General features: G+C 39.5%; 2 protein-coding genes across 2 annotated transcripts; one reads left to right on the forward strand and one right to left on the reverse strand.

The window, feature by feature from the left end:
- Positions 1-201: 201 nt before the first annotated feature.
- On the forward strand, positions 202-20,088 carry LOC149845531 (WD repeat-containing protein VIP3-like). Its single transcript, XM_089997658.1, has 2 exons — positions 202-646; positions 19,364-20,088. The coding sequence occupies exons 1-2, from the start codon at positions 308-310 to the stop codon at positions 19,985-19,987; spliced, it is 963 nt and encodes a 320-aa protein (XP_089853784.1). The 5' UTR covers positions 202-307; the 3' UTR covers positions 19,988-20,088.
- Positions 20,089-20,678: 590 nt separating this feature from the next.
- Positions 20,679-22,634, reverse strand: LOC149845532 (uncharacterized). The gene is made up of 2 exons (XM_089988270.1): positions 22,084-22,634; positions 20,679-20,832 (listed from the first exon to the last, which is right to left on the reverse strand). Exons 1-2 carry the CDS (start codon positions 22,632-22,634, stop codon positions 20,679-20,681), a joined length of 705 nt encoding a protein of 234 aa, XP_089844396.1.
- Positions 22,635-22,873: the final 239 nt, after the last annotated feature.

Consider the following 22,873-nt stretch of genomic DNA (forward strand, 5'->3'; position numbering starts at 1 on the left):
GTATCCATGTGACATGTTCTCAAGGCGAAATCACATTTCGCATAACAGACGGAGAAGTGGGACCTGCAAAGCCAGAATTTCTTTTCCTCGTTCCAAGATTCCATGGAAATTGAAAAACCAGAATGTATTTTCCTTGATTCAAACATCCCGTGGAATCTTAAGAATCCTTTTCGGACATTACCCACTGGCTCTCCGCCGACGCTCCGTCAGGGTTTAAGGCGTCTCCGTCTGTGCAGGCGTTGTCAGGGTTTTAGGGTTTGTGGTGATTCTCTGGGTTTTTGTAGGGTCTCAGAGGAGGGGGTTTGGGATGAAGCTGGCGGGGTTGAAGTCGGCGGAGAACGCCCACGAGGAGTCGATCTGGTCGGCCGCATGGGTGCCGGCCACCGACGATCGGCCCGCCCTCCTCCTCACCGGATCGCTCGACGAAACCGTCAAGCTGTGGCGGCCCGACGAACTCGTCTGCGAGGCCACGAGCACGGGCCACTGCCTCGGCGTCGTCTCCGTCGCCGCCCACCCCTCGGGGGCCGTCGCCGCCTCCGCCTCCATGGACAGCTTCATCCGCGTATTCGACGTCGAGAGCAACTCGACGATCGCCACGCTCGAAGCGCCTCCGTCGGAAGTCTGGAACATGCAGTTCGATCCCAAGGTGATTCTTTCCCCCCTTGAAATTTTCAGACTTGCGCTCAATTATAGAGTTTTCATGCAACTTCAGGGTTTTCAATTGCTTGTAATTCAAAGGAGAAATCGAGTTCTCAAAACAGTTGTTCTTTGTTATGTGGAGATTTGGTAATCCTTTCCTTTGTTTGTTGATTCTTCTTGTTGTTTTTGAATCTGTGTTTACGTACGTTCCATTTGATTATTGCGTATGTGGATTTGTTATTTGCTTGTTAATATTGGAAATGAATCTTTTTTCCCCTTCATCTACAAACTAGGGTCTGAGCAACGCGTGCTCTCCTTTAATGCTGGTCTCCTTTTTGTCAAAGTAGTCCTTTTTATTTTTCTGTGAGAGCGGGCAATGACAATATATGCATTGAGGGCTAGTTTTTTTTTCTGGTTGCGTTCTATAGGGATGTTTGGAATGTGTATATTCATATGTTTGCTGGAGGAATATGCACTAAAGGTCTTTTGCATGGTCGCCTTTCATAGTGGAAGAGATTAGGTTGTGGTGTTTCAATGGGTTACGACTTACGACATCGATTTAAATTTTTTTTGTCTGTTCACATCCTCCGATATCATCTTTCTATTCACATCTCCAGCTAACTTTGGTTAAGTAGACCATTTCTTTTTTACTGTCAACAGTTGTATAAAGCTGTACTTCTTGAACAATATGAGAGTGTGTAATGAAAAGGGGGAGCAGCGGAAGCACCAATAAAGCAAATCACTCTTTAAGAGTGATTCCAAGAGCCAAGAACACAAACACTAAAAGTGTATACAAAAACCCACTAAAGGGAAAAATGACCAAAAGTCATAAGTTGGATATTATTGAAGAAGGAAAGAAGAGGGTGAACAACCCCTTGCAATACAAGAGGAAACCTCCTCTATTTATAGAGGAAGCAATGAAGAAGGGACCACAAGGGGCTCCCATGTAGTCGTTGGGAGCCCCAACAGTCATAAATATGACCGTTAGGGCCCCAACGACTACATGAGTGGGGCCCTTGTGGTCTTACAAAAAGGTAAAAAGAAAAAAGAAAAAGAGAAGAAAAGAAAAATAGAAAAAGGAAAAAGGGTTTACATGGGGATTTACTAAAATACCCCTATTGGGTATTTTGAGAATAAAAAGAAAAACTATATATATATATACGTATATGTATATATATACTTATATATACGTATGTATATATATATAAGTATATGTATATATATATATTTATATATATATATATATATAATTTAACACGCCCCCTCAAACTTTACGGGGAGAAGACCGAAAGTTTGCCAAGAAGAAACATAAATTGTGGAGTTGGGAGCGCTTTGGTGAAGAAGTCAGCCAGTTAATATTCTGAAGTGACGTATGGTAATGTGATAGTTCCTCTGAGGTATTCATCTCGAACGTAGTGGCAATCCATCTCGATATGCTTGGTCCGTTCGTAAAACGTATGGTTGCTTATAATGTAGATCACACTTTTGTTATCACATCAGAGCTTAGTGGGAGAGGAAATGAGGACACCCATGTCACCAAGGAGCCCTCTGAGTCACACGATTTCCATTGTTGTCATTGCCATAGCCCGATATTCAGCTATCAGTAGATGATAGTGAGACCTTTTGCTGCTTCTTGCATCTCCTCGAGATGAGAGATTCACCTAAAAAATGCAAAGACCAGTAGTTGAGATACGATCATTGGGATTTCCTCCCCAGTCAGCATCAGTAAAAGCAGTTAATTCAAGAGATGAGGAAGATGATAAAAAGAGTCCCTTGGAGATGGTATTTTTGATGTATCGCACAATTCTCATTACAGCCGCCATATGAACTGTAGTAGGTGCATGCTGAAACTGGCTTGCAGCATGAACCGCATGAGCTATGTCTGGACGGGAAAATTCTTAGTCTTTTATAATCGGCAGACATATTGTAAAGTTTCTCAAATGGAGAAAGATTTTTTAAAGAAGATGAAGGAGTTCTATTGATAAGATACGTTGAGGTTAGAACCGCTTCGGCCCAAAAAGATTTTGGAATAGTTTTTGAGATTAATAAGGTTCTTGTGGTTCCTATTATGTGTCTATGCTTTCTTTCCGCAAGACTATTTTGTTGCGGAGTGTTTGGACAAGAACGTTGATGGAAAATTCCGTTTTCTTTTAAATAGTTTTGAAATTCATTGGACATGTATTCACCTCCCGAGTCGGACCTAAGAATTGATAGATTTCCCAAAAATTTATTTTTAACCATCGCATAGAATTCTCTAAAGAACTAGAAAACTTCAGATTTGCGACTTAAGAAGTAAATCCATGTAAATCGAGTGAAGTCATCAATAAAGACCACATAGTACGAAAATCCTCCTTTGGACAAAATAGGGGAAGGTCCCCATACATCAGAATGAACAAGTTCAAAAGGCCGAGTGGTGAAATAATTTCTTTGAGGAAATGGAGTAGCTTTAGATTTCCCCAAAATGCAATCTTTACAAGTCATGTGATTGTCTTTACAAGTATTGTTCAAAAAAGGAAAAAGAGACATTTTTACAAAATTTGGATGGCCAAGTCTCTCATGCCAAATTCCAATACTTTTGTCCTTTAGAAGATTGCAAGATGACTTAGATGGAAGAGTCAAAAAATCCATAAAATAGAGATCACCCCTTCTATGGCCTTGCCCAATCAGCTTCCCTGACTGGAGATCCTGCACGGTGCAATCTTTAGGTGAGAAAGAGACTTGGCATCCATGATCGGTGATTTGGGAAACGGAAAAAAGATTTAGATTAATTTTTGGAACGACTCTTACTTTAGGAACAAAGAAGGTTTGAGAAATTTTAAAATCAAGTGTTCCAATACTTTCAATTTTTAAAGATGTCCCATCGGCCATTGAAACATAAGAAGATATGGGTTCGGAAAAAACATTAGAAAGCGTGTTTTTATGAGATGTCATGTGAAAAGAAGCACCAGAGTCTAGTATCCACGTACCTGGAGGTGATGAAGAGTAGGCGATGGCGGCTCCGGATGTTGAAGATGAAGTCTTGAGAAGATGTTGGAGAACTTCGGAGATATGATTAAGAGTTTCTTTGATATCTCCCTCTTTGACACTTTCTTCTTCCTTCTTTGGAGAATTTTCTCCAGCCGCGGCCACTTTTCCTTTAAGCTTTGGGCAAACCGGTTTAATGTGACGCGGTTCATTACAATAGTGACAAATCACTCCTTTTCTATATCCCTTATTTTTGTTAAAGTGGGGAGGTCTATATTCTTTTACATTTGATCCGGGCCTAGAAACGGCCAAAACTTCATCACTCTTGATACTTAGGCCAAGTCGAGTTTCTTCTTGGCATACTTCGGCAAGGGCGTCTTCAATAGGTAAGGCTTTACTTCTATAGAGAAGGGATGCCCTAACTTGTTCATATTCCGGTCGTAGACCATGAAGAAATTGGAAAAAGTGCTCCTTTTCAATTTGTTCTTTTCTTAACTCAATATCTTCCGGAGCCACCCATTTAGGCTCAAGAAGAACAAGCTCATCCCAAAGAGGGGTTAAAAAGCTAAAGTAGTCACGGACACTCATATCCGCTTGTCTAGTGGAACGAATTTTCTCTTGACAAAAAAATTGTCTAGCAAGATCCTTTTGGGTATACATACCCTTAAGGAAGAACCATGCCTCATTGGCTCTTTTAAATTTTGCAATATTTGCATAATTTTTGAGGTCCACATTGTTCATAAACCATGCCAAAATTTTGGCATGATTACTTTCCCAATCCTCAATTTTGGATTGATGATCATTTATAGCTTTGATGCTTTCATCGCCATCTAAAGCTTTTTCAACATCATTTTCAATTTTAGTGAGAACAAGAGAGGGTTCGGGAGTAGTTCCCATAACAAAACCCCAAAGTTTCTTACCTCTTAGATGATTTTTGATAGCGGAGGCCCACATAAGATAATTGGATCCATTGAGCTTGAAGGAAAGCTCGACTTTAGAATCACGTTCCTTAGGAGCCGAATGGTCTTCTTTCCTTCTTCAAAAGCTTGAGAGGCACGCGTCCCAAAGCAACAAAAAGGTAGAAGCCGGATCATCAACCTCGCTTTGATACCATGTAATGAAAAGGGGGAGCGGCGGAAGCACCAATAAAGCAAATCACTCTTTAAGAGTGATTCCAAGAACCAAGAACACAAACACTAAAAGTGTATACAAAAACCCACTAAAGGGAAAAATGACCAAAAGTCATAAGTTAGATATTATTGAAGAAGGAAAGAAGAGGGTGAACAACCCCTTGCAATACAAGAGGAAACCTCCTCTATTTATAGAGGAGGAAGCAATGAAGAAGGGACCACAAGGGGCTCCCATGTAGTCGTTGGGAGCCCCAACGGTCATAAATATGACCGTTGGGGCCCCAACGACTACATGAGTGGGCCCCTTGTGGTCTTACAAAAAGGTAAAAAGAAAAAAGAAAAAAGAAAAAAAGAAAAGGAAAAAAGAAAAAGAGAAGAAAAGAAAAATAGAAAAAGGAAAAAGGGTTTACATGGGGATTTACTAAAATACCCCTATTGGGTATTTTGAGAATAAAAAGAAAAACTATATATATATATACATATATGTATATATATACTTATATATACGTATGTATATATATATAAGTATATGTATATATATATATTTATATATATATATAATTTAGCACGCCCCCTCAAACTTTACGGGGAGAAGACCGAAAGTTTGCCAAGAAGAAACATAAATTGTGGAGTTGGGAGCGCTTTGGTGAAGAAGTCAGCCAGTTGATATTCTGAAGTGACGTATGGTAATGTGATAGTTCCTCTGAGGTATTCATCTCGAACGTAGTGGCAATCCATCTCGATATGCTTGGTCCGTTCGTAAAACGTATGGTTGCTTATAATGTAGATCACACTTTTGTTATTACATCAGAGCTTAGTGGGAGAGGAAATGAGGACACCCATGTCACCAAGGAGCCCTCTGAGTCACACGATTTCCATTGTTGTCATTGCCATAGCCCGATATTCAGCTATCAGTAGATGATAGTGAGACCTTTTGCTGCTTCTTGCATCTCCTCGAGATGAGAGATTCACCTAAAAAATGCAAAGACCAGTAGTTGAGATACGATCATTGGGATTTCCTCCCCAGTCAGCATCAGTAAAAGCAGTTAATTCAAGAGATGAGGAAGATGATAAAAAGAGTCCCTTGGAGATGGTATTTTTGATGTATCGCACAATTCTCATTACAGCCGCCATATGAACTGTAGTAGGTGCATGCTGAAACTGGCTTGCAGCATGAACCACATGAGCTATGTCTGGACGGGTGATGGATAAGTAGGTGAGAGATCCAATTAATTGCCGATAGGGAGTTGGATCCTCAAGAAGAACACCATCCTCAAGTCTTAGTTTTGCATTGATAACTTCAGGAGTCTCAACTTTCTTTTCATCAGATATTCCAGATTTGGTACAAATGTCTGCTGCCAATTTCATTTGAGATAAAATGTATCCTCGCGGAGTAAGCCACTTCAATTCCTAAAAAATATCTCAAGAATCCAAGGTCAGACATATCAAAAGTTTCTTTTAACATAGATTTCACATCATTTACCCCCTTTTTGTCATCTCCAGTGATGATCATATCATCAACATATAACAGAAGAATAACAATGAGATTACCTATTTTCTTAACAAAAAGAGCAGTGTCAGTATAGCAAGAAGTAAATCCTAAATTGATTAATACATTACTAAACTTATCATACCAAACTTTAAGAGCTTGCTTAAGTCCATATAAGACCTTTTTTAATTTCAAAATTTTACCATTTAAATTCATACCCGGAGGTGGTTCTATGTCAACTTCTTCGTTTAAATTTCCATTTAAAAATGCATTTTTGACATCTAGTTGAAAAATTGACCATTTTTTTGCAGAGGCTATTGCAATAAGAGCTCGAACACTAGTCATTCGAGCAACAGGGGCAAAGGTTTCATCATAATCTACCCCATACTCTTGGGCATATCCCTTAGCCACTAACCTGACCTTATATCTTTCTAAAGATCTATCGTACTTAGTTTTAACTTTAAAAACCCATCGGCATCCAATGGGTTTCTTGCCATTGGGTGGATCAACGATTTCCCAAGTTTGAGCCCTCTTAAGTGCATTAAGTTCCAGTTCCATTGCTTCATTCCAATGAGCATATTGTCTAGCATCATTATAATGAGTTGGTTCATGAATTGAGTGAAGAGCAAGCAGACATGCCCGAAAATTTGGAGAAAAAGAATCATAAGATACAAATCTATTTGGTATTTTTGAAATACGATTTGATCTTCTTTGAGAGGATTCTTCAGTTGACTCATTTTGAGAGAATTTTTCAAGGGCACAAGGAGGATTACTTTCATTTCTTCTAGAGTAGACTTGTATTTGCCTTTGTACATTTTCTTGTAAATTTTGGTCATCATTTGGAGGTTCAAAAAAATCGTTTATGAGCGATTCACTAGATTCAACATCATCAATGACCTTTTCTTGAGGTAATAAGTCAAATAAAAAGGAATAATCAATATTTTCATTTGGTTTATGCGAAAAACCATTTTCTTCTTCTAAGAATGTGACATCTTTTGAGATATAAAGTTTATTATTTGATATGTCGAAGCATCGATAACCTTTTTGTTTTTCGCCATATCCTAAAAAAATGCATTCAATAGCTCTAGAAGAAAGTTTATCATTTTTGTGAGTTAAAACAAAGCATTTACATCCGAAAATTCTTAGTCTTTTATAATCGGCAGACATATTGTAAAGTTTCTCAAATGGAGAAAGATTTTTTAAAGAAGATGAAGGAGTTCTATTGATAAGATACGTTGAGGTTAGAACCGCTTCGGCCCAAAAAGATTTTGGAATATTTTTTGAGATTAATAAGGTTCTTGTGGTTCCTATTATGTGTCTATGCTTTCTTTCCGCAAGACTATTTTGTTGCGGAGTGTTTGGACAAGAACGTTGATGGAAAATTCCGTTTTCTTTTAAATAGTTTTGAAATTCATTGGACATGTATTCACCTCCCGAGTCGGACCTAAGAATTGATAGATTTCCCAAAAATTTATTTTTAACCATCGCATGGAATTCTTTAAAGAACTAGAAAACTTCAGATTTGCGACTTAAGAAGTAAATCCATGTAAATCGAGTGAAGTCATCAATAAAGACCACATAGTACGAAAATCCTCCTTTGGACAAAATAGGGGAAGGTCCCCATACATCGGAATGAACAAGTTCAAAAGGCCGAGTGGTGAAATAATTTCTTTGAGGAAATGGAGTAGCTTTAGATTTCCCCAAAATGCAATCTTACTTTAGGAACAAAGAAGGTTTGAGAAATTTTAAAATCAAGTGTTCCAATACTTTCAATTTTTAAAGATGTCCCATCGGCCATTGAAACATAAGAAGATATGGGTTCGGAAAAAACATTAGAAAGCGTGTTTTTATGAGATGTCATGTGAAAAGAAGCACCAGAGTCTAGTATCCACGTACCTGGAGGTGATGAAGAGTAGGCGATGGCGGCTCCGGATGTTGAAGATGAAGTCTTGAGAAGATGTTGGAGAACTTCGGAGATATGATTAAGAGTTTCTTTGATATCTCCCTCTTTGACACTTTCTTCTTCCTTCTTTGGAGAATTTTCTCCAGCCGCGGCCACTTTTCCTTTAAGCTTTGGGCAAACCGGTTTAATGTGACGCGGTTCATTACAATAGTGACAAATCACTCCTTTTCTATATCCCTTATTTTTGTTAAAGTGGGGAGGTCTATATTCTTTTACATTTGATCCGGGCCTAGAAACGGCCAAAACTTCATCACTCTTGATACTTAGGCCAAGTCGAGTTTCTTCTTGGCATACTTCGGCAAGGGCGTCTTCAATAGGTAAGGCTTTACTTCTATAGAGAAGGGATGCCCTAACTTGTTCATATTCCGGTCGTAGACCATGAAGAAATTGGAAAAAGTGCTCCTTTTCAATTTGTTCTTTTCTTAACTCAATATCTTCCGGAGCCACCCATTTAGGCTCAAGAAGAACAAGCTCATCCCAAAGAGGGGTTAAAAAGCTAAAGTAGTCACGGACACTCATATCCGCTTGTCTAGTGGAACGAATTTTCTCTTGACAAAAAAATTGTCTAGCAAGATCCTTTTGGGTATACATACCCTTAAGGAAGAACCATGCCTCATTGGCTCTTTTAAATTTTGCAATATTTGCATAATTTTTGAGGTCCACATTGTTCATAAACCATGCCAAAATTTTGGCATGATTACTTTCCCAATCCTCAATTTTGGATTGATGATCATTTATAGCTTTGATGCTTTCATCGCCATCTAAAGCTTTTTCAACATCATTTTCAATTTTAGTGAGAACAAGAGAGGGTTCGGGAGTAGTTCCCATAACAAAACCCCAAAGTTTCTTACCTCTTAGATGACTTTTGATAGCGGAGGCCCACATAAGATAATTGGATCCATTGAGCTTGAAGGAAAGCTCGACTTTAGAATCACGTTCCATAGGAGCCGAATGGTCTTCTTTCCTTCTTCAAAAGCTTGAGAGGCACGCGTCCCAAAGCAACAAAAAGGTAGAAGCCGGATCACCAACCTCGCTTTGATACCATGTAATGAAAAGGGGGAGCGGCGGAAGCACCAATAAAGCAAATCACTCTTTAAGAGTGATTCCAAGAGCCAAGAACACAAACACTAAAAGTGTATACAAAAACCCACTAAAGGGAAAAATGACCAAAAGTCATAAGTTGGATATTATTGAAGAAGGAAAGAAGAGGGTGAACAACCCCTTGCAATACAAGAGGAAACCTCCTCTATTTATAGAGGAGGAAGCAATGAAGAAGGGACCACAAGGGGCTCCCATGTAGTCGTTGGGAGACCGTTGGGGCCCCAACGACTACATGAGTGGGGGCCCTTGTGGTCTTACAAAAAGGTAAAAAGAAAAAAGAAAAAAAGAAAAGGAAAAAAGAAAAAGAGAAGAAAAGAAAAATAGAAAAAGGAAAAAGGGTTTACATGGGGATTTACTAAAATACCCCTATCGGTATTTTGAGAATAAAAAGAAAAACTGTATATATATACATATATGTATATATATATATATACTTATATATATACGTATGTATATATATATATATTTATATATATAATTTACCATAGTGGTCATGTTCATTTGAAGAGAACTATAATAGTTCTGTAATTTGTCTTGGTATTTGCCATAATGGATGAGATTTTGTTCCAGAGTCCAATGGATTTATTTGCACAGCCTAGTTCAGATCCTGAACCCTGTTCCATACGTTGGGCATTCTTCTGCTATGGTTGATTCTTTATGCAAGCAATGCATTAAAAAGGGGCTTCATGAATTCACCTATTTGTATTGCCTGTCCAGATGGTCTATGTTTTCAGTGCACATGCCTATGTCACATGGGTGCGGGTGCGGGTGCGGGGATGCGGCACTTCCAAAAAACCCGGGTGCGGGGGTGCGGCAGAGGCAAAAATGTAAAAAAAAAATTATATATATATATATATATATATATATAATTTTGAAGTTTTAACAGTTTAACATTTAACAGTTAACATTGTCATAATATGATTCATCATGCATGCAGTATATCAACCTAAATATCAAATTATCAATCAAATAAGTAAAGCAATTACATATTTGATTGCTCTCTTAGTTACTTAGAGGACTTGTACTTAGGAAACTATGTTTACATCAAGAAGTAACAATATTATTGAAAGCAACTTCAAAAGAAGGCCGATGAACATTGATAAAAATCTGATCACAACAAATGTCAAGGCGTGTAAATAAATCCCACATGCATATAAGACAGGCTAGACAGCAAAAGGCTATCAAGGTATAAGAGAAAAATAAATTCAATGTATCCCAAAATCTCCCTTCATTTCTCTAACGGGATGGGTGAATAAAGAAGACAGGGTGAATAAAAGAGGGCAAAAGAAGAAAGGAGAATTTGGGCATGCAGGAGATCAGAAATGAAATGGCAACAATTGCATTTGACTTGTGTTTCCATTTCATCATTGCCTTTTAGTACTATTCACCCACCTGGCCTCAGTCTGAGAAAAGGTTACTCACAATTGCAATTGGAAAAGGTTCTTCCATTCAGCTGTGAAAAGAACCAAAGAGGATTCCTTGTATGTGATGTTTCTCTTCAATGCTTCAGGCTCAATAGTGCAGATTTAGTTTGATTGTCTCATTCCCTAGTTGTACGCATCTAGGATATAGTTGCCATGCCTACCCAATTCCCACAATCTTTTTTTTTGAAATGACAATTTACCTTAACTTGGTTTGTCCATTCATTTGTGTTTGTGCAGTGACTGTAGCATAATATAAAACTTCATCTGACACAAATTATGTTCATGGCAAGAGACAAACTGGAATCCCCTCTGTAGTCCTATTTTAACCTCGTAGAAATGCATGCTATTCTTGATGAACATTACAAGTTCCTTTCGCGTTCCTGGACATGATTCTATGTACAGAAACCATGAACTCATATGGCCTAAAACGACATATGAGCCAAAACTCAGTATCCTTGTACATGAATCATGCACGCAAGCATAGGAGTTCATCTAGGCAATTGCATGGAACACCCACATCCATATCATCAAGCTCAAGGGAAAAAACAAAAACGAAAATCACTCATTATCTAATTGAACTCATAGATTCTACATTAAAAAAACATCGACACAGCAGAGAAAGGAAAAGACCCGTAATTTCTTTGGATATCATTGAATCCATCCAATCTAAAAACACAATTTATGAAAAATAAAGAGGCTAATGCTACAAACTTCACATGACAAATCAACTGAGAATAAAGAAATGCAAGGTAGAGAAGAGCAAGAAAACGTACCAGCAGATGAACCCACAAGCAGGATCCTATCTGAACCAAGATTCTGAGCCACCCATCTGCAGACATCAACGATCGACCCAAAAAAAGAGCCAGAGGGGGGGGCTCGGCCCCTCCTGTGCCGAAAAACGAGGGAGCAGGGGAGGGGGGGGGGGCTTGGCCCTTTCCCCGTCGACCCAACAAGAGAGCGAGAAGGGAAGGGGGTGCTCGGCCCTTTCCCTGTCGACCCAACAAGGGAGCGAGAAGGGAAGGGGTGCTCGGCCCCTCCCCTGCCGACCCAAGAAGAGAGTGAGAGAGGGTACATACCTGCGAATGGAGAGGAGGGGGGGGCTTGGCCCTTTCCCCGTCGACCCAACAAGAGACCGAGAGGGGGGGGGGGGGGGGGGGGGCTTGGCCCTTTCCTCGTCGACCCAACAAGAGAGCGAGAAGGGAAGGGGGTGCTCGGCCCCTTCCCTGTCGACCCAACAAGGGAGCGAGAAGGGAAGGGGTGCTCGGCCCCTCCCCTGCCGACCCAAGAAGAGAGTGAGAGAGGGTACATACCTGCGAAAGGAGAGGAGGAGCCTGGGAGGCGAAGATGGGGCGGCGATGGGAGAGAGCTCGAGCTTAGGAGGAGAGGAGAGGAGAGGAGAGATTAGGGCAAAAATTTTTTTTGCCCTAATCCTCCTTTTCATCGGGGATTTTTTTTTAATGCCCAAATAGTGGACAAAAATGACCCTGGGTGCATTGACCGCACCCAGGGTCGTGTTGACCGCACCCGCGTCGCGTCGACGCGGGTGCGACACCTGTTTTGCCGAGTCCCTGTGACATAGGCACATGCATACATGAAGAGGATCAGAAAGGAGGAAAAAAAAGACTAATTTCCGTATTTTGGTTCTTGATTCCATGGTTGATCCACAGTTATATGCATATACACGTTTTCATTCTGTTTGAGAAGGTCGGATTGCATGGTTGGTGAACCCTTGAACTAAAGGGCTTAAAAAATTTCCCCTGCTCAATATCTTGAGCTTAATTATTTTGACTGAGCCTGTACAAACTTCAACTCAACATTACTGGGAACGCCACCTCCACAAAGAAAATCATATGTGAAAAGCTCTATTGAATCGTGCTTCAGTTGACATGGAAATTTCATGGGAAGTGTGCTTGTTGTTCCATCGGAAGTCTCTTTCCTTAGTTGAGAATTCTGCTTCTTGTTAGAGGGAAAGGATGATGGCTTATTTGCAATGACAAAAAAAGTTTTACCTTTTTGGTTTGAAAAAATGAAATTGAGATTTTATACAAAATTTGATGGGAGTATTTAAGATTGAGAAGAGATATATGTTGCATGTATACTCATATTGTACTGTAGGTGATAACCTATTTTTGTAATGGCGTCATAGGATAAGTTAAGAAAAATCATTATGTTACTATTATTATTCCTTTGAGTTTGAGTCTAACTTTTTAAATTTCAAAAATTCCATTTTTGCTTCCCAAATGCTTCCAGATGCACCACTATTTTGCTACTTTCTCGTTCGTCACTTCCACTTCCCATGCTGCTTTATTGGTTCCACTTCGCTCCCTGGCAACCTTGCTTTAACCTAAATGGGGCAGGCAAAACAGAGCTGGTGGGTTAAATTCAGTTGAGACAGGCCTTTAACTAAGGACCTAGTTATTGGCCTGGGCCATTTACTTAATGGACCTAAGAATTAGGCTAGCCATCATTCTAGGCCTAAGAATTAAGCTGAAAGCTTCAAAACCTGTGGAAAGTAGATTTAACCAGCTAAGCCTGATTTTGCCCATCTTGTTTACCAGCTATAATAGTGATATAAGCATGGACTTGATCTAACCATCTAAGTTTGTGGTCTTCAATGCTTGTGTTTAACCAGCTAAATTCATCACCATGTGAACATCATTTACTTGACCTCTTTCTCCATTCATAAAAGGAAAGCAACCATTTGTTGATCAAATCATTCATCAAACGATCTGAACATTCCAAGAGCATCTGCAAAAGTTGATCACATCTTGAACTATGCAGGGCATCCGATACAGAATGAATGAACTCCTTGCTAGTCTGCAATTTAATTTCTGAATGATTCTCCTTTTGCGTTTACCTGTAATTAGTCATTATATAACTCATGCCAATCTGTTGCAGAATATTTCTGCAAAAACATTGGGTATTTGGATACCCAATTGTTTTATATGGTAACCTACTGATAGCCTTGTAAAGGACAATTTAAATGTTTATCTTAGTATATAAAAGAGAAAGCCTTCAGCTCTAGACATATCTAGGAGAAAGAGCCCTTAGGATCCTTCATAGAACTTCAAAACAAAACCAAGCCTACTACCTTATCAAGACAAGATGTGGTTGTGAGATAGAAAGAAGACAAAAAAATACTGAGAGGTTTTTTGTTCCTGCATCAACCTCCTTGATTCCTGTCGTTGGTGATGCGTTTGAACTCCTATCAATGTTGTGAAAAGTGTTGAGGTGAAGTGAGGCGCTCTACCAAAAACTGAGGCGAGGCGTAAAGCTTAAGCCTCATTTTTTTTAAACTTAAGAAAAACTATAAACAATATCTAAAATTATAAATAAATAAAAAATGCTTCTTCTTCTTCTTCTTATTATTATTGTTTTGATTGATGAGTCTAGAGTTGGGGTTAATGCTAAGTTAGAATTATGGAGACAGACATTGGAAGCAAGAGGTTTTAAATTGAGTAAGAGTAAGACAGAATATATGGAATGTCGGTTTAGTAAGCAACGAAGTAGTGATGAGAGTGTAGTGAAGCTTGGTGAGCAAGAAATACCGGTGGATGACTATTTCAAATATTTGGGATCTATCATTCAAAAGTATGGAGAAATTGATGGAGATGTAAATCATAGGATAAAGGTTGGGTGGATGAAATGAAAAAGTGCAACTGGAGTGTTGTGCGATCGTAGAATGCCATTGCGGTTGAAGGGAAAGTTTTATAGGACGACAATTAGGCCCGCTTTACTATATGGTACGGAATGTTGGGCTGCCAAGAGACATCATATTCAAAAAATGAGTGTAGCTGAGATGCGTATGCTTAGATGGATGTGTGGAAATACAATAAAGATAAGATTCGAAACAAGGAGATACGTAAGAAGGTAGGCGTTGCATCCATTGAAAATAAGATGAGCGAGAATCGTTTACGGTGGTTTGGACATATTCGGCGAAGGCCTAATGATGCTCCAGTTAGAAGGATGGAGAAATGAAAAAATATATTACTTAAAAGAGGTCGGGGTAAGCCTAAGAAGACTTGGATGAAGATGATAGGAAAGAATATGAATGCTTTGAACCTCACCGAGGACATGGCATTGGATAAAAATGATTGAAGGAGAAGGATTCACGTGGAAGACCCAGAATGATTTTCTTTTTTGGTTCATATCGCCGACCCCAATTGTTTTGGGATGAAGGCGTAGTTGTTGTATTATTATTATTATTATTATTATTATTATTATTATTATTATTATTATTATTATTATTATCACGCCTTAGGTTGGCGCCTCGAGGTGCAGAGGGCCTCGCCTCAAGGTGAGGCACGCTTTTAACAACACTGACCAATGTTGTGAAAAGCGCTGAGGCGAAGCAAGGCGCTCCACCAAAAACCGAGTCGAGGCGTAAAGTGTAAGCCTCAAAAGTTTTTTTGAAAACTTAAAAAAACTATAAAAAATATCTAAAATTACAAATAAATAAAAAATGCTTCTTTTTCCTCCTCTTCCTCTTATTCATATTCTTCTTATTATTATTATCATTATTTTATTATTATTATATGATTCTTCTTCTTATTATTATTATTACTATCACGCCTTAGGCTGGTGCCTCAAGGCGCATAGGGCCTTGCCTCAAGGCGAGGCGTGCCTTTTTGCATCTTGAGGCACACTTTTAACAACACTGGGTCCCACAAATATGGTGTTCTGGAGAATGGCTGACCATACAAGCCTCATGAATGAACAGTTTTCTTAAACATTCCATCTAACAAGGATTTTATAAATGTTCAATGTTAAAATGAAGATGTGTTAAAAGATTGTTGCTAAATAAGGAACTATGAAAATTATTATCTCTCTCTCTCTCAATCCGCAATGTCATGTTGTTCATGGCAACGGTTTTTCATTAGAATGCTGAGCACTTTATTTATTGAATCTTTGAGCCTTATATCTAATGATTGCTCATAATGCAATGAACACATCAGGCATGGGCTAGAGACATTTTGCAGGACCTGATTCTTTGATTTCATTTTGATGCTATTGGTATCTAGTAGGGTTGCTATGCTATAAAATTTCACTTAATTGAACGAGAATGGTTGGAATCCCGCGGGGGCTATCTCCACCTTGCCTATAAATTAAAAGAAAAAAGTGACTACTGGCCATGAGATATGTGACTGAACACTTTTAATAAGGCTGTATTTTAGTCCTTTTGCAATGATGAGAATGGCTGGAGAAAAAGTAAAATCACTTGGCTGTTAAAACCTTGGATCAAATTTCTTTTAATTTATGGACTGTAATGCTTGGTATTGGGCTTCATTTTGATTTTAGGTGTTGGTCTTTGCTGGGCGAGAGAAATAATTTTATTCAGTTGTACCTTAAGAGATTTTCAGCGGCTGAATTTTTTTTATATGAGTCCTCCAGATTAATTGAAGGGCCCTATGCCACAGTTATTGTATTTTACTATTATATACACGTCACATGATGGACCCCTGGGTCCTCATCCCTCATCTGTTTAATGAGGAAAACAAGCTCAGATAATTCTTCCTTCAAAATCTTAGGTTGTCATAATTTTGTAAAAAAATTTAAGATTCTTTCTAAATTTCTATGAATTTACAAAAGTTTTTTGAATTTTCTAAAATTTTGTTGAATGTTTAGAATTTCACATTTTTTAACATTAGCTTGATTTTTTATGAAATTTAAGATTTTCTTTGTTAATTTTCCAAATTTTTATAGATTTTTTAAATTTTCTATGAATTTCCAATATTTTCCTTAAAATTTTCAAAGTTTTGTGAATGTTCAAATTTTATTCATAAAATTTCCAAAAGTTTTGAAGATTTTAAAATTTTTGTGAAATTTCCTAAAATTTTCATCATTTTTAGATTTTTCAAATATTTTCCCAAATATTTTAAATTATTGATGAATTTTTATAGTGTTATATGAGTTCTCTGATTTTTTCAAAGTGTTTCCATAAAATTCCATCGCATGTAATTCATACACAAGTATTGGCATTGTGCATGTGTCAAAATGAATGGGGGAAATACGTTTAGTGTACCCCTCTATGGAGATGATACCACTACACAAACTGCACTCCTTTAATGAGACAGCAGAGTTTGTAAACACTTTTGTTCATAGAAGTTGGTTTGGTTTATCAGGCTACTTGTTGACTTGCAGTCAGTTTGGGCTTTGCTTCAAATGCTAAGATGAGGATGTGTGATGAATCTGGTATAAATTTCTTTGATGTAGGCATGTAGGGCATGACTTAGTTCTCCAGTCATTGCACATTATTTTGAACAATGGGGAATAAGCTTGGGTCAAGCCTCAACTCATTTTGTTCAAACTGCGTGTCTACTATGCGTGAGGCCTTTTTTTCCACCTAAGATATGTAGGTATGATTTTGAAATTAATTTTGATTATCTAATGTTTTGCCTCAAAGCTTTCCGTTGGTTCATTCATTTTTGTCTCCAGCAAACTGGTCTTGGTTTTTTAATTTTTCAGATGGTCTTGTATTGCTTTGTGTTAACCTCTAAGTTAATTCCTTTGTTTATCTATCTGGCCATTCAGTCATTTAAATCTCGCTTGGACCAAGTTCTAGATATGAGAATTTGAAGGTGGATCCACATAAATTATCTTTGTTAGTATATCATGAACTTGATCTTCTAAATTTTCTTTTCCAAACTATCACGGATAAGTGGTATCATGAGGCAATTTATCTTATTTGATGTGGAGAAAGCTAATCTCAGTGGCACTTGTGTAATTTGCAAGTAATATGGCAAACACATAATTTTATGCATCATGTACAAGTGGGATGGATGGCTAGTGCTGTCTTTACCTTTGAGATTTTGTGGTTTCAAAAATTTTGCACCATAAACAAATGTGTGTGTGTGTTTGTGTTGCAGGCTTGGGGTTGGTCCTGGTAGTCATATTGCTCAGATTCGAGTTTAGTAGCCTGACACTGTTGTGCACTATCATTTCTTGGGATGCATTCTCCATTAATGGGTAAATGGAAAACTTTAAATACCTAAAGGGAAGCAAGAGAGATTTTTTTGTAGGTGATGAATGTTTCCTATTGTCTTTTGAGGTTTCTTCCTGTGAATATCCTGAAGAGAACCAATTGATGTTCTCTCATAGATAGTGGTCCCCGAAAATCGTACTTAATTGTGGTGAGAATCTTACACATTGCGACGGTGTGCCTTGCTTTATAGTTGATTACATGTGTGACAAACAGTGCTTCATTATTGCTATAGTTAATACTGTTTTTCTGTTTTGCTTTTTCATGTGCTTCATTAAGTCATAGATTGACTTAAAATGGCTGTTTTTTCTGTTGTTTTTGCATATTATTAGCTTGTTTATGTTGATAAATGTATTTGCACCAATTAGTATTAATGGTTTATTGATGTTTCAAGTGTTTTTTTAATCTTTGGAGCACTGTAGCTATATTGTGTATATCTTTTTGATACTTGATGAGCATTACAAGATTTTTTTTATTTTTGTGACCTGCAGTGGGTGGGTTTCTACTTGTCAAGATTCCCAAGTGCCCTCCATTATTGTGAAATGGTGTCTCACTCATGGCGGTGGCTTCTTGTGAATATTTGATGATATTGCACCTTTGTAATACATGGTGCCAGAGACCATGAAAACTTTCGACAACAGTTGTCACTATTTATGATAACAATAGAGCAACCACATTTTGTGAAAGTCAGCTATGTCATGTCACATTTTTGAGTCCACATTGTAACAGTGGTTAAAAGCATGTTACCTTGCATGGCAATTGTGGTCCAATTCGCAGGATGTATTTTTGTAGAAACTGTTTGGACCAATGAGCCATCTCCATGACTTAGCTACTTATATGCATGGCCCATAGATAACCATAAGAATTATTTGCTGCAGCCTGCAGGTTATATGTTCATGTTGATGATTCTATTTGAATGCAGTTTTATATATTCAAGTTATGTATTTGTTTAGCGCTTTAACTGCATGTCAGCCTGCGATGTTAAGTGGTCACCACATGTCATGGTAATGAACAGAGTATTGTGTAAATGGATACATGCAGACATACACGGGTTCTATCATGCATAGTCTCAAGTCATGTCATGCATGATACCATGAATTGCATGCCAAATGTGTATATGTCCAAAGTATATTTATGTCCTTAGATAATTTATGATTATTTAAAAAAAATGCAATGTATCATTGCTACATGTCACTGTTGAAGGCAGATGCGATAAAGTTGTCATGATATTTTAGCCCAAACTTTCTTTCTGTAAAAGTGTGAATCTGTTGACAACATTGTGTGTGTGTGTGTGTGTGTGTGTGTGTGTGTGTGTGCATGGTTTCTGTTGGGTAACTTTATGACATGGGCCTGAGAAACTGTAGTTCATGATTTTTGTCATAGTATGGATTTCTAGAACGTATGATGGCTTTGCATATATTCATACCTTTGAAATTATGGGGGAGAATATTCTTTAATAGGCATCATCATGTGGAAAATGAGTAGGCTTATCCTTTCTAATCTATGAAATAGATGGTGCTTAACATAGGGGTGGTTTGATTGTCATAAGGTTTGTTTACTATGTTGAATGGTAGGACACAATGTCTACTTCAATGTGTCGTGTTTCCCTTAGGGTCTAAGCTTATGGAAATCGGATTGCTTTGTCCCATCTCATGTGAATTTTCTTGTTTTCAGGGTGAAACGTTAGCTGTTGCAGGTGGAGGTAGCTCCACAGTGAAGCTATGGGATACTTCTACTTGGCAGTTGATCGCCACATTGGCAGTCCCCCGTCCAGAAGGAGCCAAACAATCAGATAAGAGTGGTGGCAAGTTTGTGCTCTCTGTTGCTTGGAGCCCAGATGGTAAACGGCTCGCATGCAGCACCGTGGATGGTATGATCTCTGTGTTTGACGTGGCACGTGCAAAGTTCATGCACCATCTTGAAGGTCACTTCATGCCAGTTCGGTCGCTGGTGTTCTCTCCGGTAGACCCTCGGGTGCTGTTTTCTGCATCAGATGATATGCATGTTCACATGTATGATGCTGAGGGCAAAAGCCTTGTTGCTGCCATGTCAGGACATACAAGTTGGGTGTTGAGCATTGATGCCAGCCCTGATGGCGCAGCCGTGGCTACTGGCTCAAGTGATAGGACGGTGCGGCTGTGGGATTTGTCTGTGAGAGCTTCCGTGCAGACGATGACCAACCACACGGATCAGGTCTGGGGTGTTGTGTTTCGACCTCCGGGTGGGACCGGTGTGCGTGCGGGCAGGCTAGCTAGTGTATCTGATGACAAGAGCATATCCTTGTATGACTATTCATGAATTTGTATATTTTTTTTCCATTCCGAGATTGTCTTTAGAAATTGTTTAGATTTTGAAGTTATTTGTTGATTAATTTAAGATTTTCAGATCAGTGGGACAAAGAGGGGGCTATCTTCTTTTTTAACTTGAAAGAGTTGCAAAAAGCATTATAGCGAGCTGCATATTGTGCGGTCTTCTTGTTCGTTTTGTGGAACGCCAAATGCTCTTGGAATGTTCAGATCAGAGAAAGAATGTAGTCAATGTTTCAGTAGAGATGTGAATGGGCTGGGACAAACCACATTGGTCCTAACAATTCCAGTCTATTTTGACACTGGGTTTGGCCCCAGGCGTAACACTCCCCCCCTACTTCTTAGGCTCCTTTAACAAATGGGCCGATGGGTCTGGCGAAAGACTACGTTTCTAGGCAAACCCTAAGTCCTGGTCCTGGCCAAGATGTCCCGCAGGGTCTGACCCAAAAATACAAGGGGGGCATAAGATGTAGCCTACTTTGCAGTTTGAAGCATCAATTTACGAAACATTTTCATTGAGTGGAGATCCTTTTTCTTTGTGTGTTTGCATTGCAAGGTTTCATGTGCTATATTAGGCATAAAAGGGGGCATAGCCAAGCTGATAATGTATGTACATCTGGACTCTGTGACATGGCAAAACTCATACATAAATCATCATAGAGGGGACGAGGGGGGAGTCACTACTAAGCAAGATGCCAAAAGTTCTTGTGCTTCTTGGTGTTGAGAAGATAGCCTGCGTTCTGCCCCTTCTTTTGAACTCCTACACAGAGGCACTGGCTATTCTCGATGCAATACTCAGCTGTGTCAACCGGCCTGTGGGATCCACTTAGCCTACATCTGCAACAACAACAACAACAACACACACAAAACAAAAAATGAAAACACGTGAAATCATGGTATACCTCTTTGAACTTTTGAAAGAGAAATAGTAAATATTTGAGTTCATCTTTAAAAAAGATCACTACTTTTGTTGCACGAATGACTGAATAAGTCCGTTCCAAAATTGTTGAAAAAAGACATGTTCTCAAGAAAAATATCTGTAAGGCAAATCTTGCAATACATTAAAAGCGTTTGTTTAGGAAATCTTTGGAAAATATCGGTATATATAATAGAAAAACATATCATAAAAAGGTAAGAAAGATAAAAAAAGTTGCTAAAAATTATGTTTTTATCACATTGATGTAAAGGCCCGATATTCTCAAAGCACGTGATATTTTGTTGAAATTACATGTTTTTCTGGAATGTTCCAATGGGATATGTTCAAAATATTGTCCAACATGTGCAAAAAAGCTTTCAATAGCTCTTTTTTTTTTTTTTTTTTAAATTTATAACCTGACCCGGCATGAAGAGCTGGCTGCACTGGCTCAGCCTCGGTCATCATGCCGACAGACTAAAACTCCGAGGTTAGGACACCTGCCCCGAGGCCTATGCTATGCATTGGCTTGCACAGAAGGGAAACACCCATGAGAATTGATAGCAGCCAAGCTCACACACCACCACATCCTTGTTCATGAGACTTGCCATGATGACCAACCAAACCGGATTAGTCCAAATTGTTGCAAACAAACCAAACCCTTTGGATCCTTGACCCATCTCTCCTGCATCATAGGGTGTCAACGGGTCGGACCCCTGCTAAAATGAGTGGGTCCAAAGTCAGATCCAATTAAGTGATGCAGGTATCAGATCCAGATTCAAGTCCGACTGGATTTTTTATAAGAAAACCCATACCCAGATCCAATATGAATAACACAAACCAGACCTAAGTCAGGTAAAATAATATTGTTTAATTTTTTTACATTGAAAACTTGTGGATCCTAGTAGAAACTATGGTCAGACCCCGGTTTGGTATAAAATTTCATAAACCATACCTGACCCATTTCATAATGGAACTTCATGGGACCCAGATAGTTAATCGGACCGCTTCTTTGTACCTAAACTCTTACCTTATAAGATCCGCTACCGGTCAGGATTGGGTCATACCCGATTCATCGACAACCCTAACATCAGACCTAATGCACACAAATGGAGAGAGAGAGAGAGAGAGAGAGAGAGAGAGAGAGAGAGAGAGAGAGAGAGAGAGAGACCCACGCCAACAAGGTGGGTGCGAAGTTGGTGCGGCGTTGACCGATGACGAGCATGTCGGAGGAGTGGGCCTTGGTCTGGGCGAGGATGGTGGGGCCCTTCCCCTCCTTTGGGTCCACCTCCGCCGTCTCGATCCCCACCCTCAGCTTGGGCAGCTTCGCCTCGCACACCGCCCTCATCGCCTCCAGGAACCCTTCCCTCTCCGTCTCCCTCTCCTTCTCTCTCTCCTTCTCCCCTTCCTCTCCTCCACCACCTCCGGCGGCAATGGCAGAGTTGGCCGGAGGCCACTTGAGGAGTGCCGAGAGCGAGCTCCTCCAATTGGCCGGCGGGGCGACGTGGAGGAGGATGATCTGGTCCTTATCGAGCAGGGCGTGCGAGAGGGCCCACTCGAGTGCCCCCATCGACTCCCTCGTGGGGTCCGCCACCACCATCACCTTCCTCGGCGCTGTCTCCCCGCCCTCGACCGCCGCCGCCGGTGATGGTGGTGGCGCCGGCGCCACCGCCGCCTGATGCATCTGACTCCCACCGGCCGACGACGATGGCCGGTGATCTCCCATCCACATACGCCTTCCTTCTTTAAACCGATGGAGATGGAGAGGCCTCTCGTTTCGTCTATCTTCTTTTTCCTCTTTTTGGGCTTCTCAGATTGTGCGTCCTCGCTGGTTACAGCTCCTTCCCTTTCCTGTAATGGATGCATGGGATTGGCAGTGGCACTCTCCTCCTTTTTCTTTGCTTTGGGGTACCGGAAATCCGTTATCCGCTTCTCAAATTTAGAAACCATGGATGGTGGTGGTGC

The sequence above is a fragment of the Nuphar pumila genome, chromosome 2, assembly GCF_984573655.1.
Source record: "Nuphar pumila chromosome 2, dmNupPumi1.hap1.1, whole genome shotgun sequence".
Taxonomy (NCBI): domain Eukaryota; kingdom Viridiplantae; phylum Streptophyta; class Magnoliopsida; order Nymphaeales; family Nymphaeaceae; genus Nuphar; species Nuphar pumila.

What these genes read in the sequence shown, in the direction of transcription:
- LOC149845531 (XM_089997658.1), top strand. Translation starts at nt 308, where the DNA reads ATGAAGCTGGCGGGGTTGAAGTCGGCGGAGAACGCCCACGAGGAGTCG. An exon ending in ACATGCAGTTCGATCCCAAG is followed by an intron (nt 647 to 19,363) that starts GTGATTCTTTCC and finishes TCTTGTTTTCAG; the next exon opens with GGTGAAACGTTAGCTGTTGC.
- LOC149845532 (XM_089988270.1), bottom strand. Translation starts at nt 22,634, where the DNA reads ATGGGAGATCACCGGCCATCGTCGTCGGCCGGTGGGAGTCAGATGCAT. An exon ending in TTCGCACCCACCTTGTTGGC is followed by an intron (nt 20,833 to 22,083) that starts GTGGGTCTCTCT and finishes TTGTTGTTGCAG; the next exon opens with ATGTAGGCTAAGTGGATCCC.